Below are 19,223 nucleotides of genomic sequence, written 5' to 3' on the forward strand. Positions count from 1 at the left end.
TTTGATGCTGATTCTTGAACAAGGTAAGAGTTAGATTGGTTCACTGGGATTTAGAGTGTATTGTTTACAGGTCAGTACTCTCCTGAAGGTACAATTCACTAGCTTGCCTGCACTGTTAAACGATATATACACTGATGAATGCACCTTCTTTAACGGATTAGCAAGCCTGGCTTTCTCTACGTGACCAGAGGGTATAAAAGATTCCTCTGTAAACTGTGTCTGAGTCCATCAAATAGAGATACCTCAAATATCCAATTCATAATCTGAAGACAAAACCTGTTCTGCTCAACTGAGGGAAGACTGCGTGAATACACCTGGAAGAATTTGGAGCCCTTTATGACCCCTTGGTTTTGCTTTCTCCTGTCATACTTCATTTCTATTTCATTAGAAACACTATGCAAGTATAGGCTGGAAACTCATAAATCCTTTCAGGGAGCCAACATTTTATATTAAATTCAGGGACATATTTGACTGAATATACTTTATTCATCATTAGTAATATCATCAGATTTTCTATTCTGATCTAAGTCAATAGGAGTATTTTTGTGTTCTGTGTTGTGCTTAGTCACTCAGTAATGTCAGACTCTTTGCAACCCCATGGATTATAAACTGCCAGGCTCCTCTGTCCATGGGGATTCTGGATTCTCCAGGCAAGAATACTGGAGTGGGTTGCCTTGCCCTCCTCCAGTGGATCTTCCCAACACAGGAATCGAACCGAGGTCTCCTGGAACTCGGGTGGACTCTTTACCATCAGAGCCACCAGGGAAGACTTGGAATAGTTTATGTTTCATCACAAATATTTCTCTTATTTCTGTTTTAACTATTTTGACCTTTTTATCAATGTATTTTCAAGAATTTATTTTTTTTTATGTCTGATGTTTAAACATTTTTGTCCTAATAATTTTAATTTGTTAAGAGTCTTCCAAAAGTTAGTCTATACACTACATTTCCCCATAAACTGAATATTTGCAAATCAGCTATTTATACTTTTTAGCTTATTATAAAAATTGACATTTTAATTTTAGTTTTCCTTTCCTTCTATGTTCTTTGGATGTATGTTCTTTTCTGGATTCTAGATTGTACTACCTATTACTTAATTCACTTTTTTTGTAAATCAAGTTTTAATCTATACATATCTTTGTTTTTTCCTGTGTACCATAGATTCTAAAGTATACAGTTTTCATTTTACTTAATTTAACATATTTCTGTCAGTAAATCACAGAAAAAAATTTTTTTTAATTTCCAAGTTTTGTGATATGGGTAAATAAGTTGTTTTAGCTTTCTTTTAATTTACAATTGCTTTTAATTTATAGAGAATAATTTGAGGACTCATTACATGAAATTGATGAGGAATTCTTTTATCACATGAAAATAATCAGGTGTTTTAAATTAATTAGCTATATTTCAATAAATGAATGTGGACTTCCAGAGAAGGCATATTATGAAAACTATGAAGACCTATTTTATAAATATTAAAAAGGTAATTCACAAAGACTAAGCCATTATAAATATATAATGTATCTAAGAATATATCAGAGTACATGAAGCAAAGATGGGCAGAACTGAAAGAAGAAATAGACAAATCCACAACCGCTTGTTAGCAATTCTGAGAGCATTCCTACTCTGATGGATAGAACAACTAGAAAAAGCTATTTTAAGATATAGGTACATTTTAGAACACTATGAACAATGTTAACCTGATCTAGAAACTAGAATATACATATACTTTATATGAAATGGAAACATCACAAAGATAGACAACATGCTGTGCAACAAAGAAAGAATAAAATTCAAAATATTAAAAATTTACAGACTGTGTTCTATGACAAGGGAATTAGATTAGAAATAAATAAGAATAAATTATCTATGTAATCACTGATGATAATCATCAAATTGTGTACAGTAAATATATGCAGCTCTCTAGATAACAATCATACCACAGTATTACTGTTAATGGAGACTGAACTACTTAGAAATCCATAAATATGTGAGAATTAAACAACACATTTCTAAACAACTGTTACATCAAAGAAGCCACTATGAATATTAGACAATATTTCACATACAGTTCATTGAAAATAAAATTGATACATATTTATAAATTTTTGAGGCACAGGTAAAGCAATACTTAGAAGTAAAAAAAAGGTAGTTTTACAGGCTTAGATTTCAAAAGCAGGATGGTTTGAATCAATGTTATCATTTTTTATCTTAAAAAATGAGAGAGTAAAATTAAAATGAAGTGATCAGAAAAAAGGAAAATTAAGTCCACAAGAGAGAAAAAATTGAGAAAGATTAATAGAAAAGAGAAAACAGAAAATTAAGAAAGTTAAAAATCATGAACATTAACAAGATACAAATTAGACACAAGAGGAAATGGAAGAAACTATGTGTGTTAAAAATGTTAATTTGAAAATGATAATTTTGAAAAACAAAACTCTATTCACAAAATAAAGGAGGGAAACAACTCTCAATACCAAAAATGAAAGAGGTGAGATTACCCAATATACTATAGGATTAAAAGAAAAATAGAATGTTATGTGACTATTAGAAATGATTTTACATCAATCAATTTCATAAGTTAGGTAAAATAGAGATATTTCTTGAAAAATGCAACAGTCACACAGTGATAAGACAATGTAGAAAATGTGACTAGCATACTCCCTATTAAAGAAACTGAATTCTTCATCAAGGGAATATTTCAAAGAAGCAAACTGCATATCAGATCTCACGTGTGCTCAGTCGTGTCCAACTCTCTGCAACCCTATGGACTGCAGCCTGCCAGGCTTCTCTGTCCATGGGATTCTGCAGGCAAGAATACTGAAGTGGGTAGCCATTCCCTTCTCCAGGGAATCTTCCCTACTCAGGGATTGAACCCGGGTCTCCTGAATTGCAGGCAGATTCTTTACTGTCTGAGCCCCCAGGGGAGCCTATTGGTATGTCTGGAAATATTGAAGCAGAAATAAATAGAGACATACCATGTTTATGAATTCAAAATTCAATATGGTAAAGAAGCCAATTGTCCACAATTCTTTTCTCATTACAAAGTCATCCCATTTGATATACAACCCAATATTTTATCAAAATATTGTAAAGTAATTAACCTCCAATTAAAATAAATAAATTTATATTTAAAAAAAAGTTTGTAAGTCTCCCCTGAAATTTCTATGTTCAAAACCAAAATAAATAAAGTTATTTTGAGTGAGAGGAACCTACTTGGAGACTATTATCAGACTTTCAGCCTGCTAAAAAGCTAGTTACAAAGGTAATTTGGCAGCAGTGAAGATAGTTAAGTGACTAAATATAAAGTTCAGAAATAAATCAACACTTTCCTGGTTAACTGATTTTTTCACTTCAATGGCTCTTCCACACATATTCTTAAAATAATTGACAATCCATCCATAAAAAATCAACTCCTACTTTACGCAATTCTCAAATGTTAACATGAGACAGATAACATACTTAAATATACTCACATAAAATTATAAAGTTTCTAGAAGAAACTGTAGAACATATGTACTTCACTACCCCTAAATGTTGCTTGCTTCTTTAAAGATGCAGTTGTGTAGCAAGCTCTTTTAATTTTATATTTGCTACTAATTTAGAATAATTTATAATCATGAATTCCTTGAAATTTTTGGGGAATTTCTTCATCATATGAAATAATAAATGTTGTAATTTAACTATATTTAAAAAGCTAATATATATTTCCAGAAAAGGTACATGACAAAAATTAAGAAGTATTTTATAATTAAAAAAAAGTTAATTCACAAGGACCAAGCAATCATAAATATATAATGTATAATATACAATGCTGTGCTTAGCCAGTCAGTCATGTCTCACTCTTTGTGATCCCATGGTCTGCAACCTGCCAGGCTCCTCTGTCCTTGGGGCTTCTCCAGACAAGAATACTGGAGTGGGTTGCCTCCATGGGATCCTCACAACACAGGGATTGAACCCAGGTCCCCCCCACTGCAAGCAGATTACAGACTGATCTACCAGGGAAACTCAAGAATCCTGGAGTGGGCAGCTTAACTCTTCTCTAGGGGATATTCCTGATCTAGAAATTGAACTGGGGTCTCTTGCATGGCAGGCGGATTCTTTACCAGCACAACTTCCAGGGAAGCCCATAATATACAATGCACATTATGTATCGGCATGGCAGTTATTTAGAAGTTTGTTGTTTAATTCCCAAATAGTTATGTTTTTCTAAATAATTTATTCTCCATTAATACAGCTTTATTGTTGTATGATTTTTATATTAGGATCTTTATAAAAGGATGAATTATGAGGTGGAATATTAGACAGTAGATCTGGTTTTCTACTGATTTGAAGCTTCTTTCTAGATATTCTAGGCTTGTAGAAATTGGTAAACATATTGAGGATAGGGAGTCCAAAAGTCATAGAATTGGAGAAGAGAAACACAGATATTAAAAGTGGAAAATTGAAATGAACCTATTCAATTGGAATTCATCATGTAAACATGACTCAAGACTTCTCAAGATAGTTAAACAAACAAGAGAAATAAATGACTGCTGCTGCTGCTGCTAAGTCGCTTCAGTCGTGTCTGACTCTGTGCGACCCCATAGACAGCAGCCCACCAGGCTCCCCTCCCTGGGATTCTCCAGGCAAGAACACCGGAGTGGGTTGCCATTTCCTTCTCCAATGCATGAAAGTGAAAAGTGAAAGTGAAGTCGCTCAGTCGTGTCCGACTCCTAGCGACCCCATGGACTGCAGCCTTCCAGGCACCTCCGTCCATGGGATTTTCCAGGCAAGACTGGGGTGCCATTGCCTTCTCCCAAAATAGATGACTAGATAGATACATAAATATATATAAATAGATACATAGATTGATACATATAGATATGTTGATAAATACATAATAGTTCAGCATAAACATAAGTACATGTATGTGTAATACACAAAATCAGAAACAATGGCTTTTCCATAAAAATGAGCACACCTATTGCCCAGATGTTAATTTAAAGTCACAAAGTCTCTGAGTTGTTTGTCACATAGCTGATTAAGGCACGTTATACAATTAATATTTAGACACATTATTTTGATTAGCTTCTAAATTACCTTGCAGATGGAAAATATTTGGAATGATAAATAGCTAAATTTCCTTGAAGGACACAAAGATACTACTTTTACAAGTTAGTGAGATATAGAATACATTTTTTAAAACATTATGGACAAGAGATTACCTTCATTGCAGTCTACTTTAGGATCCCATTCTCCATTTATACAGATTGAGTGTTTGTGTTCTGATTTTCCTCGACATTGGTAACTTTTGTTGGTGTTATGGTCATATTCAATCTTATGTGCTGGTCTCCCCTCAGGTGGAAATAATGTTGACCCTTTACACTTCCTAAGTTCATCTGTTGCTATAAAATGAAAACATTCTCTTGAAAAGACTAATTCTAAAGAACCAAATAGCCAATAACAAAAAATAGCTTATTTTGTCAATAAAATAATGATGTGAGAATTTCTGCCTACAAATTGCACCAGCCAAGTTACTGCTGATCAAATTGCATGAGATGAAAAATTATACATGAGCCTGAGTCTTGTGTCCAGTTTTTGAAATTTCAGAGAAAATACCCATCCTAAAGATTTCTGCCTTTTTGACTGGAATACTTTTTGATGATCTACATAGCAAATAGCTATCACGTGAATAAATTTGGTCCCAAACTTGAAATCTGTGCAAATATTCATAAATTTGCTTGTTGACCTTAAGCATCTCTACATTATTTTTAATTCACAATCTTAAAACAATAAAATAAAACAATTTTCTGTGGACTAAGCATACCAAGTTGCTACTTTATATACATTTTTTTCAAGAAATAATATGAAACATAATAAGAAAACTACATCCAAGGTGTTTTGTATAGAATCTTAACTTTTAAGCAAATCTTTTACCTGACACCAAAAATAAACAAACACTTGAAATAAGAAGATGGGTACTTAAAGTTACAACCTATCTTGCATATACACTTGGAGTCTTTGAGCCACTGTGTTATGTACCAGATCATTATAATGCAATATAAAGCCATGATAACAATTTTTTTCTAGCTCCAGGATAAGTTAAATATGGACTAAAAAAGCTTTATGTATATATATACCTATTTTATAAGTTCAGTGCAAGTGGAAGTTCTTTTTGAATTTGACAAAATATCCGTATAGATCTTTGGCAGTATATGTTAATGATTTGTTTATGATAAAGGTTTAGTGAAATGAATAAAATAAGGAAAAGTCGAGTAGATAGTCAAAGAAAAATGATGATATCAAAATAAAACTCTGAAAAAATAAAATAACAAGCTGAATTGAAAACACACTAAAGGCTTGAGAATTAGCCTTGTTTTTAAATTTTGTTCAGGGTGTTGATGGACATAAAACCAGTAGTATTCTTCAAGGAATGGTGGCCAAAGGAAGATGTATACTCAAAAGGAGAAATAGTGGCTGCGGGCCTCATCCTATGATGGACTGATTTCTGGAAGGAAAGCAGACGTATTTTATTAGGAGAAAATAAGCATAGTAGGAAGAATGACAAGCTAGATTAGACAGAGTTACAAAATAAACCTCGAGAGAAGAAAACTGGAATAAGGTCTATTATAGCAAAGGGGGACTACATTAAACTGAATACAGGTAGAGGATTAACCTTTGCAAGGAAAACTCTGAGGTCAGAAGAGTAATAATTGAAGCAAACATTTTGGCATTAGGTAGAATGAAAAGTTAAATGAGGTGAGGTCATTTGAGGAGATAGAAGAGGACAAAGATGAGGTTTGATCTTGAAGAATTGGCAATACCTAGGACAATAATGTGTTCATGAAAATGCAGGGATTAATAAGCAAAAAAAAAAAAATTACTATTTAACTAAATAAACTCCCACTGAATGTCTCCCATCTGTCAACTGGTCTTTTGACATGGGTCTTTTGACATACTGTCGGCAAAGAAAACAGCTATCAGTCCCTGCCCTCACTCAGGGCCTAAGCCTAAGCCATACCTTCTTCTTGGAATAATTAATGACTAGAAATATAATGAGTTAATAGGCCTGGAAATCCAGGGCTGTCTTTGAATGCAGAGCCCAGGAAAACTCCAGGAAAAAGTCTATTCCAATAGAAAAAATGAAAGAAGGCAGCTAACATTGATTCTCTTGGTCAGTCATCAAAGACTTGATCATCCAAAAGTCAGGACGAGTCTCTTACAGGGAAATGCATCAGGGCAGGTTCCTGGCCCCACCCCAAGTGCCTCCCATGACAGAGTTACCTACTAACAGGGAGGGCTGGAGCCCACCCTCCCCAACACAGTAAATTTTCTTTTCAGAATTTGAAACAGATAGAGAAATTATCATTGTTAGAAGCTTGAGAGGGAAGATTCCTACAGAAATGTATCAAATGGGTATTTTCCTCAACTATAATTCCTGGTTTCCAATGTTCTAAAAGAAAGAGTACCATATAAAAGCAAAAATGGCATTTCTGCAATGATAGTTGTATTTTCCTGGTAACTAGTGCTCCCATTTTAATCACATGAGTATCTATCAGTAAGGTTTAGTTTCACACTTGTCAAGATAAACAATGTCCATATCAGGACAGAAAGATGGATAAAATTCTATTGCTAGTTTATATTTTTCCTCTTCAACACATATTGGACTATAAAAATCAAATGTTTGGGATCATTATATTTTAAGATCTGACATTCTCAAGGATAACTCTAAATTTCAACAGAATGGCTGCAAATACTAAAGGTCAATTTGAGATGTGTATTCTGACCAATGCACTGAGGAGGCTGGGTCCACTCTCCACTAATACACGTGATAAATCTGGGTCCAATCATTGTAAATGCTTCTCTGCAACTGAACTCAACCGAGTCTCCATGGTGATAGGGAGGGACAGAAGGCTTGACATCGCCGTGATCAAGGTCAGGTATATTTCCACAGGTACGCTCCTCCTCTGAAAATCCACAAATATATTTGTCTTTAAAATATTATTTAAATGTGTATATGGATACAAATAAGAGTAATGATTTACCTTGAAATATTACTACTTTTAATACATTACCAATACACACAGGTAAAGCTGTCCATTCTCCATCAACACACTGAATTTTATGAGAACCCTTCATCAGAAATCTGGGGTTGCAAGCATATTCCACGACCTCATTGTGTGCATATTCTTCTTTGTGTATTTCTTTCCTTTTCCCATTAGGAAGTTCAGGAGGTAGAGCACAGGACTTTACTTTCTTTACTGTAGAAATATTGCATAAATTATGGTAACATTGTGTCTTATAACTGAAAAATCCAGCTAATGCAGAAATGGATTTCTCTAAATGATCTTTTATTTGTTATATAATTTATTTTAGCATTCTTAAACGATGAAAAAAGAATAGTGTTTACTGATTCTGTTACTCATCTTGAACTAGTATATTGAAGTCTATGTATGCTCAGAAAGCATGTTCATTATCCAGACATGTTAAATAAATATGCAAACCAGTTACTCAATCTGGGAGTATAAATTACAGCAATACTTTTATTCCACAGAAACACTGTGTGAAAACTTTTTGAAAAAAATATCATTTGAGAGAAGCATTTGAAAAGTTTAACTTTGATTCATATGATTTGATACATGTGACTGAACTGATTTTAAGTTACTTGAACACTCTTTAGATATACTTGAGGACACTAGATGTAAAGCCCACAGTATATAAACTCTCCAATATTAATGGTGGAATTGCAGGAAAAAGGAAAACTAACAAGAAATCCTGCCAGTGTCAGGTTCCTCATGCATTTATGTGGATTCTCCACCACATATTTCAAGAAGCACCTGAAGGTTAATTTCTTAAAGAAGGAAAACTGAGGTATACCCAGCACATATCCTTGGTGGGTCATTCAGTCGTGTCCGGCTCTGTGTAACCCCATAGACAGCAGCCCACCACGCTTCTCTGTCCCCGGGATTATCCAGGCAAGAATACTGGAGTGGGTTGCCGTTTCCTTCTCCACCTTGGTGGGTATATCTCTGCCTTAATCATTAGACTATAGATGCACTGAAAGTGGACAGAAAATTAAGGGAGGGAAATAAAAAGGTTGATATCTGAAATCCCAACTCTTGCTCCAACAACTGTCAGATAAATATTTACCTTTACACGTTGGAAGTTTAGGGGACCATCCAAAGTGGTAGCACTGAACTGAATCTGCTCCAACCATAATACGGCCTTGACTGCAGGAGAATTTCAGCACATCTCCAACTTTATATGTTTCTTTCCTGGGATAAGCATTTAAGTATGGATCCATTTCAGGAATACTGCATTCTCTTTCTATCAAAAAAGATAAGTAATTGACTGAGAATATTTAACCATTGCAAAATAAATATTATTTGTGTAACATAAAATGAGGTGCTGGGTACTGCATACACAGAACACATGCTCTTCCTTGAAAAACATTACATGTTAGGTTTTATACATCCTCTGCACTCATCTGGGATTTTGAGAAATATTAAGGTATTGAGCAGCAACATATATGCCTGATAATTTATTTGTAAAGTCAACTTGTTAATACTGGATCTGATTTTATCACTGACATTTACAAAATATAATGCTACTTTTTTGGTCTCAAAATGTAGAAATATCCTCTCAGAATAAAAAATACACAATTTTAAAACTGAATATAAATGAAAAAATGGTATTATAAAAAATATAACTGGGAAACTAGAACACAAAGAGAGACATTTCTCTTATATTTGAGTTACAGGTACATTAAAAATCACTTAATTTTATCTACAAGTATAGAAATCAAACTGAAACATGAAACAAAATGAGTAAACATGTTCAAGGTCACATAGGCATATTCTAGGTGTCTTGATTATGTATATGACAACACAAACATCTAATCTTATTGTACCTATAAATGAGCTTAACTATTAATATATGTTTAATTATTCTGATTCATTTTAAAAATGTATAAACTTATCATTGAAAATGTGTAAAATCTATGAAATTTGTGACATTGCTGTGTGTGGATTAGTCGCTCCCTTGTGTCTGACCCTTTGTGACCCCGTGGAGTATAGCTGGCCAGGCTCTCTGCCCATGGAATTCTCCGGGCAAGAATACTGGAGTGGGTAGTCATTCCCTTCTCTAGGGGATCTTCCTAACCAAGGGATCAAACCCAGGTCTCCCTCATTGTAGGCAGATTCTTTACCATCTGAGCCACCAGGGATTGCTACATATTATCAAAAATTTCATTATTCTTTATTTGGAATCTTCCTATTGCTAAATCATTTTTAAACTTCTCAATTGGAATTTAAGAATTAGAATCTCACCAAAAAGTAGAATCATACTATCTAAAATTCTTCAAACATTATCATAAAATTATACATAAGCTAACTAGTTTTACAAGTAATGCCCCCTCCCCCCAAAATCAATAAGTTTGTTTCTGCTTTTTTGTTATTGTTGTTTGTTTCTGTTTCTGCTTTTTTTTAATGTTGAGTTTTGTAGCTTAGATGAGAGGTTACTATTGATGAGAATCATTGGGTTTCCTTTCCTAAAATTCTATTCCAAACTTCCACATAGCAATACTTCTGTTGGTATGTGACTTTGTTTACATATTTTATGTTTATCTTATGTAAAATTCCTATTTTATCATACTGTGTTAAATATTGCTTTAACAACAACAAAAAGGTCTTGGCATTAGGCTGTTTTCCAACTGCTGTCTTCCAATAGAGTGACTGTAAGAAAGACATGATCATGTTAAAAGCCTTTCCCTTTACTTAGAATTGTTAGTAGCTCAGTTGTGTCCATCACTTTGTGATTCCCTGACTGCAGCTCACCAAAATTCCATGGAATTCTTCAGGCAAAAATATTGCAGTGGGTTGCCATTCCCTTCTCTAAGGGATCTTCCTAACCCAGGGATCAAATCCAGGTCTCCCGCAATGCAAGTGGATATTTTACTGTCAGGTGGCTCAGAAATTTTGAAAGTGAAATTGTAGTCTCTCAGGTATGTCTCTTTTTGACCCTATGGATTATAGCCCTCCAGACTCCTCTGTCTGTGGAATTCTTCAGGCAAGAATACTGCAGAGGGCTGCCATTCCCTTCTCCAAGGAATCTTCCTGACCCAGGGACTGAACCCAAGTCTCCTGCATTGCAGGCAGATTCTTTACCATCTGATCTTTTTAAAATAAGCCAATTGCTTTGCTGCCATGGCTGCCGCAAAGGCGTGTGCCTCTGCTGACAAATGGTTTCCAGGCTTTCTTTGCATAGACGTCTTCCTACATAAACTTGACCCGCAGTCCCTCCTACTTTCTAAGCACTTGGATTCTTTTGTTCTTAGAATACACTTATTGGATTAATATAATAGAAATATTTTTACTTTTTGGTTCATTATTTGCCTTAACTCATCTTTTTATTTTTTTCATACTGGCATGAAAGCTCTTGAAAGACATACCACCGTCCCCCACTGTATTCTTCACAATTACTCTTAGGCAACTTCTGGCATATATTAGGTGCTTGCTGACAGCCTGAAAGTGAAATTTGGGCTCTGGACACTGTTGAACAAGCCTGGCCTGTTCCTCTAACAAGCTTCCCCTGTGTGTCTATCTGAAATCTCTATCCTGAACCTCTTGTTCTCTGTCACAACCAAGCCTTTTCAAAGAGTTATGTCCACATGCTGTATTGCATTTCTTACTAATAATTTATTTAGCAGGTTCTAAGTAGGTTTTCCCCTGTCTACTCCATCTGAAACTGTCTCTCTCACAATTAATGTTGGCACCACATTTTTAGTCTTTTAACCTGGCTTATTAACTGAATTAGAAGTATTCATTAGTGTAACTATTCTAATGTAATTAGTTTACAATTTCCTTGATTAAACTGTATGGCAGGCATTATGACAAGTGTATATGAATAATTTATTTTAATAACTAAAAGATCTTTTGAAATATTAGAACATTTGTAGATATTAAATCATTTTACAGACTCAGAGGAGTGAATAAACCTTCAAATAGGTTGTTGCCCTTAGATTCATACTTAGCAAATGGTGGAATTGGATATAGAACCATTTCAGGCTGATTCCATAGAAATTACTATTAGTCAATTTATTATCCCTTGCTCTTAAATCATTTTACTCTGTCCAATCTATGCAACATTCATTCTGACATTTTTTTCTCCTAAATTCTCTGGGTCCTCCTTTCTTTCTGTCCACTTTGCCATCTATTCTTCTTCTGTCAGACACCTCAGTGTTGGAAGCTTCAGGACTCAGTCTTGAGCTTTCTTCTATTTTCATTCTACATTCTTTTCTAATCTGATGTCATAATTTAGAGAGTGATAATCTCATGTGGGTATCTCCTGCTTAAACCTATGCATTCAACACTACAGTTGATGTATCCAATGTTTATGGTCCCCATTGGCCCAACCACAATGTGTTCAGGTCAAAGTTGTGATGCTCTTGCAAGAGTGTTCTTTCTCCTGCCAGTACCACGTACAAAGTCATTTCCATTTGCTTGCTTGCTTATGAGAAAATGGTATTCAAAACATGAGTCCCTTCAACTTTTGCTCTTTCTGACAACCAACATTTAGCAACGTTATGTGCATTTATTACCAGGAGAATATATCCCAAATCTATTCTCTGCTCTGAATCACTTCAGCCAAGAATTTATCTAATCCCCACACTTTTTCACCCCACATGGTTTCTTGAATCTTCTCTTGTCCATCATAAGCACAGCATACAGAAAAATCCACAAACGGCCTTCAAAAATCCAAATAAAATTATATCATTCCTTTTCTTAAAATTCCCTATGGCTTTTCATGAATCATAAAATCAGTCAATGTTAATATGCCTTGAAATAACCCAGCTCATCTTTCCTTTGCCTCATATCAGCTTTAGCTCATAAAATCCTCTCTCATTCAGTAGAATCCACCCACCTTCATATTTTCCAAATATTACCTTGCTGCCAAAGTTTGTACATAACTCTTCCCTTGACTTGGGACACTCAACATCCACTCAGCTTACCAGAGACTGAAGCCCTATTTTCAACCCTGGAAAAAACACATCTGATTGGCAAAATAAAAGAGATCCATGCCATTGTCCTCAGAACTTGTCCAAGTCAGAAAATAAAAAGCACCTGTCAAAACCTGCAGAAGTTAACATTCAAGGTAGGAGGTATAAGCAGACACTTACAAGCAAATACTTGAACAGGTTGCAAGACCCTGTCATTTTGTATTGAGTGAGTCATTGGACTTTAAAACTTCCCCTCCTTCCAGTTTACATTAAAGTAGAAGGAAGCATCATTCCTTAAAGATGATTCTAGATCTGTGTAATTTGGTACAAATAAAACACTTCTGACAATTACTGTTAAATTTTGCTTATCTCTAAGAACATCTGGAAAAGAGCGCTTACCATAGCATGCAGCTTTATCAGACCAGCCGTCTTGACCACATACTATGGAGCCTGTGGTGCGTCCATCTCGGTTCTCATACCCATCAACACATTCGTAGTCCAGCCTGTCGTTCAGCCTGAACCATGTGCCATCACTTTTGACTCTGGCCTTCTCAAATACTGGCCTGTCACAGGATTCTAAGGGATAATGGGATTTTGATTTTATTTCTAATATTATTTACTGGGCAATTTGATTGAGTTTCATCTCAAGGGAAAAGGGCTTCACCAATTAGTATGTACAAATCATAAAAAATTAGCCAACCATGCCAGTGATATATCACTGTCCTGAAATAATTACTCAAAGTGAAAACAAGTGTATTTTTATGCAACATTTTTCTCAACACTTAATGTTCCTGAATTATTTACGTTATGAACATGTTCCTCAGTTGCTGTACTTGTGCATTTTTTTCCAAAGCTAGTATTAAAATAAGCCATTACAGAAGTATTATACTATTTTCATAACAGCATTTTCCTAATTAATATGCCAAATTAATTAGCAGTTGTGACATATTTGCCAGAGAAAACTTCAATGAAAAGAAGTAATTTTCAAAAGGCAAGTTAATTTTTTAAAGATGCTATAAAATTTTTAAAATTCACATGCTGATTTTCCTTTTCCAACTATATCTCTAATGGTTGTATATTATTTTATACTTATCGAGGTTGAATACAGACATAATTTTATTATTTATAGCTATTTATAAGAAAATATGTTAACAAACAATCTGTTTTCACTAACACCATGCTGCTGCTGATGATGCTGCTAAGTCTCTCCAGTCATGTCCAACTCTGTGCGACCCCATAGACGGCAGCCCACCAGGCTCCCCCGTCCCTAGGATTCTCCAAGCAAGAACACTGGAGTGGGTTGCCATTTCCTTCTCCAATGCAGGAAAGTGAAAAGTGAAAGTGAAGTCGCTCAGTCGTGTCCGACTCCTAGTGATCCCAGGGACTGCAGCCCACCAGGCTCCTCCATCCATGGGATTTTCCAGGCAAGAGTACTGGAGTGGGGTGCCACTGCCTTCTCCTCACTAACACCACAGACTGATGTTAATAGTTTAAATAATTTACTTCAAACTTCATAATGTATTAAAGCAAAATTATACTAGTAAAATATAATAATAGAGATATTTTCATAAAAAGAGTGTTAGAATGGAAAACTGTCATATATTAAAATAAAATAAGTTTGATATGTGACTTTTTTCATTTTGAGGGTGTAGTGCCTGTAGCAAGTATAGACACTGGAAAAAATAAAATGAAAACAGTAGAAAGGGATATTATAAATACCCACTTCACCTAAAGTGAATATGTAAAATATCACTTCAAAAATATCAGTGTGTGGCTTTGGGATGAATAAAACAAACTCATTAATTGTTCTTAGAAAATCTTCATAAATATCTATGTGTTGCTACAAGAAAAACCTTCAGCACAGCAGAATTTGGTCCTGTCTAGAAGTGTTTCTCTGTCTCCACTAACTAGATGTTTATGAAGATTTCCTAAGAGAGACTTTTTCACAAGGATATGTATCCTAACATGAATTATATATCATATTATTTGAAGTTTATGCACTATGGCCTCACATCTTTGCTTAAAAACATAACTTTTAGGCTTAGGAGCAGAAACTCTGGCTTAAGAGTCTCCTAAAATAAAAGCAGATGCAATCAGCACAAAGGTCTCAACTGAAAATAAATGAATTTATCCCGGAAGAGAGGTAAGGCTCTTAGCAAAATTAGATTTTAGTCACAGGATGTTTTAAAGTGACAAAACGTTGAACTAAATAGTACAATGATATTCTAATCCACTAGTAATTAATCATTAAAGGCAAAAAAAAAAAAAAGGTACATTTTTCAAAGCTTTGTAATTGATCTTTTCAAATACAGCCATGGAACCACAAAACACTTCATATGACCCTGCCCCAGCAAAAAAATTAAAAAAAGAAAGAAAAAAGGACAAAAGAACAAAGTTAATACTTCTGTATAGTTATCATCAAGATAAAGAATACTAAGATAATGAATTACTTACTAATGCATACAGGTTGAGCTGACCATCCATTTTTCAGACATGTAATTAACCCTGATGTCTTACCATCTGCTGTTACATATCCTGGTTTACACTTATATTCTGTTTGTTTATTTAGGGGATACGTAAAGGTAGATTCAGACAAAAATCCATTCTCAATCCTTATATTGGATTTTGAACATGTTTCTAAAAGGGAGAAAGCATAAAGAAAAGGTAAGCATATATGTGATACACATTTCATAAGGACCCAAATAAGGTAATGATACAAAAAAGGGGAGTCACTTATGACTATAAACCAAGAAAACTTCTAATCATTTAAGGTCGTGTGTAAGAGAAAACAAAACAAAACAAAACAAAACTATGAGTTTCCAAAGATATTAAACCAAAACACTTGATTTCTGTTTTCTAGAACAAAACAAGATTTAAAATACTCCAAATTCCTTCTAGGAAATTATTAGAAATCTGTTTGTCTAAAGGATCTGGAATCCCACAGCATGTCAGAAATCTTTTAGCAATGGGTTTCCTTTCCTGGGACTTGATGACAGTATTGTCTAGCCTGGATCTCTTACACAACCCAGAACACAGATCAGGTGACGATCACAGAATCTTCCACCATTGTTACCCCAGCCTTTGTCTCTGAGAATTTGAAATGCTATCATCAAAACTGGGTGCTTAAAGCCATATCAGTACATGGAGTTCAACGAAGATGACAAAGATGAATACATCCATTCATTTTACTAAGGACAAAATACTGATCCTTCAAACCATGAATAACTAAACTTGGAAAAGTACAATTCTGTCACCTACTAGACATCTTCATAGAATTCAGCTAATTTTTTTAGTACTTCACGGATAAAGAAGAAGTCAAAAGAGAAAACTGAATATTTTGAATTGAATGAAAATAAAACCATGATAATTAAAGTTTTATATGATTTATGAGATGACACAAAAGTGTGCTGAGGGGAATTTTAAAATTACATAGCAATAATAGTAATGATAAAGATGAAAATCAATAATTGCTTTTCCTTAAAACTGAAAATAGAAAAGCAAACAAGCCCAACACATACAATTTGGAAACACTGCAGTGATATTAGTAAGAGAGTGGAATAGGCCATCTTGACCTCTCCGTCCCTCCACAGACACACTGAATTAACAACTATGTGTGTATCAGCTCCTTCGATTCAAAATAGAAACAGTAGATGAGAAGTTCTGCATTCAAGGCAAGTGAGAAAATGCCAAAATCCTAAGTGGCAGGGAAAACTAAGACACATTCCTGCAATAAAATCCATGCAGCAGAGGACCATACAATTTGAAGGGAACACTCAACTCCCAGCTTCTCCTGGAGGAGCAAGGAGTTTGATCCACAGTCTAGATTTTTGATTTTGCAAATGCTAGACCAGGGTCCAGCTTCCAATTTACCTGCCTCTGGGAGGCCTAGGATTTCCAGTCTCCTAGGATAACAGAAATGAAGTGGCAGTTATGAATCTGTACCAGCACTTCGCACAGGTCTTCCCTTAGCTTAATGAAGAGTGAGCAACTCCCAGTTTCTCCATGAAAGGAATGAGATAGCACATCTGGACCTTCATCTTTTCCAGCTCTGCCTGAGGAATTGGCTTCTAACTAACCTGTCCTTGAGAGCTGATGAAACCCAAAATTTGCATTTGTGCCTGGGGACTACAGAGAGCTAAATCATGGTGCAGAAGGCACAGGGTTTGAAGTAGCATGCAGGCATTTGCCACAGCTCCTCTCCCCAGTTCAGTGCCCAGTGAGCTAGGTGATAAACTCCAATTGCCTGTTTCACCAAGTATTCTGACTTGTAGATCACTGCATACTCTCGAATCCTGGAGAAGGCTGACTACAAACTCAGAAGTTTGGATGAGCAGAGAGGTTAGAGAGGTAACCAAAATTCTGGCCAATCTGATTGAAAAGGCTGAATTTTGGAAAGGTTATACTACTGAGGCCAATCTGTAAAGACTAGGACAAGTGGATGTTTAGTCTAATGCACAGATATCAACACAGAGAGTCAAGAAAAATGATCAACTGAGAAGTATGTTCAAATGAGAAAAACAAGATATCCATTGCTTTTTATCCTGACCCAACAACCGAAGTTTGACACCGCCCACAGCAATCCTGACTTGGAGTGAGGTGTGGGCTCTATACCATACACTGAGATCCACGATGGCGGAAGAGTACATCTCTCTCCACGGATACATCAGGAATACACCTCCAGACACAGAAGATCTTGCAGAACACCAGCTGAGAACCTGACCACTGGAAAAGAATATATAGAACCAGGCAACATTCAGCAGAACAAAGGAAGCAGGGCAAAAAAAGAGGAGAGTGAGTAGAACTGGATCTGCATCTGGGGTTGGGAACTGAAGCAGGGACAGAGCTGCATGGGAGGGCAAATGTTTGCGACAGAGATGAAGCACTGAGACTGCTGGAGAGTGAAGCAGCTGACCAGTGAGAGTCTGAATGGAATGAGGATCACACAGACAATCCTTGCCATAGCTGTACCTACACCAGACAGGGATGCAAGTCCCCTAGAAAGTGCTTCAGGCTGGAGATGGAACATAGAGATTGGATTGACTGAAGGGAGATGGTGTGAAGGAACCTGAGAGAGGAGAGCGCAGTGGGAAATGCTTATGAAGCAAAGCCAGTTAACCTGGAGGCAGGGTGATACTGCTGAGTCACACACTGAGGGTGCAGCCATCTCTATAGCCTCTCTCTCTGCACATATCAGCACCAGACAGCTGAAACAACACAGGGAGGGTGGCCCTTTAAGGACCTGAAGTGCAAAGTAACACAGAAGGACTCGAGCCAGGGTGATCTTTAAGTCCCTGGTACGATGAACAACAGACAATGACCCCAAGTGGGGGGCCTGTAAGCGCCTGAAGGGGTCAAGCAACAGAGAAGGACCAGCCAAAGAGGCCGTCTGATGGCCAGGTGCCAGAAGCTAGGAAACGACTCTAATAGGACCATCGCTTCTACAGCTGAGTCAGTTGGTTTCCCTGCATGCTTGGCACTGCCAGGGTTCCCAAAATTCAAGCAGCTGTGTCACCTCCATGCTCAATCCTCACTGGGCAGAGCTGTCAGAAGCTAGAAAAATCCCTAATAGTCACATACCTCCTGTGACAATAGCCACAGCTAAGTATCCGGTGTTTTCATGGTTCCCATTATCCAAGCTCCTGTGTCACTCCCTAGCTCAATCCCACAAAGACAGAGTAACCAGAGGCTACAAAAACCCTAAGGGCATCATATTTCCTGCTTTCCTACCCAGTGGCTCCCCTTAGTACCTGGTACTGCCAGGGCTCCTGCAATCCAAGCAACTGCACCACCTCCACATTCAGTCCTCCCTGGGGCACACCCAAGTCCTCCAGGGAAGCCTCAGGAGTAAACTCCTGTGGACGAGTCACATGCAAAGGTGAAGATAAAACCACAAGTGAAATCCAGGGGCAGGTGTCTAAGGAATAGAACCAAAACATTCCCACCAGTGGTACAAGCTGAAGATTGAATCCGCATAATCACCTGGCAGACTTTGTATCTATGGAATATATAAAGGACAATGAGAGTTCCTGCAAAAGAAAACACACTAGCACTGGCAGATGTGGACATCAGAGCAAGAACATGCAAGAGTAGGACCAGATCAGAGTCTGAGCTGCGGCCACAACAGGTAAGAGACCAGCCCAGAACCAGAGGGCATCCTAGGGAGGTGAGGTAGACTGTGACTCACATTGAGGAAAAGGATGCTGACAGATGATCCAAGAAAAATATTTATTATTCTTATATTTTAATT

At 36.2% G+C, this 19,223-nt stretch overlaps 1 protein-coding gene across 3 annotated transcripts in view; it reads right to left on the reverse strand.

Annotated features, from left to right (window-relative positions):
* The window catches only part of CFH (complement factor H), a 133,598-nt gene that overhangs the window by 28,900 nt on the left and 85,475 nt on the right, over positions 1-19,223 (reverse strand). For all 3 annotated transcript variants that reach the window (XM_024975973.2, NM_001033936.1, XM_024975974.2), the window contains 6 exon segments: positions 15,431-15,613; positions 13,376-13,552; positions 9,130-9,306; positions 8,055-8,240; positions 7,767-7,946; positions 5,205-5,384 (listed from right to left, as the gene is read on the reverse strand). In XM_024975973.2, the coding sequence (XP_024831741.1) occupies positions 5,205-5,384; positions 7,767-7,946; positions 8,055-8,240; positions 9,130-9,306; positions 13,376-13,552; positions 15,431-15,613 (1,083 nt within the window).

This window comes from Bos taurus, chromosome 16 (assembly GCF_002263795.3).
Source record: "Bos taurus isolate L1 Dominette 01449 registration number 42190680 breed Hereford chromosome 16, ARS-UCD2.0, whole genome shotgun sequence".
In the NCBI taxonomy this organism is placed as follows: Eukaryota; Metazoa; Chordata; class Mammalia; order Artiodactyla; family Bovidae; genus Bos; species Bos taurus.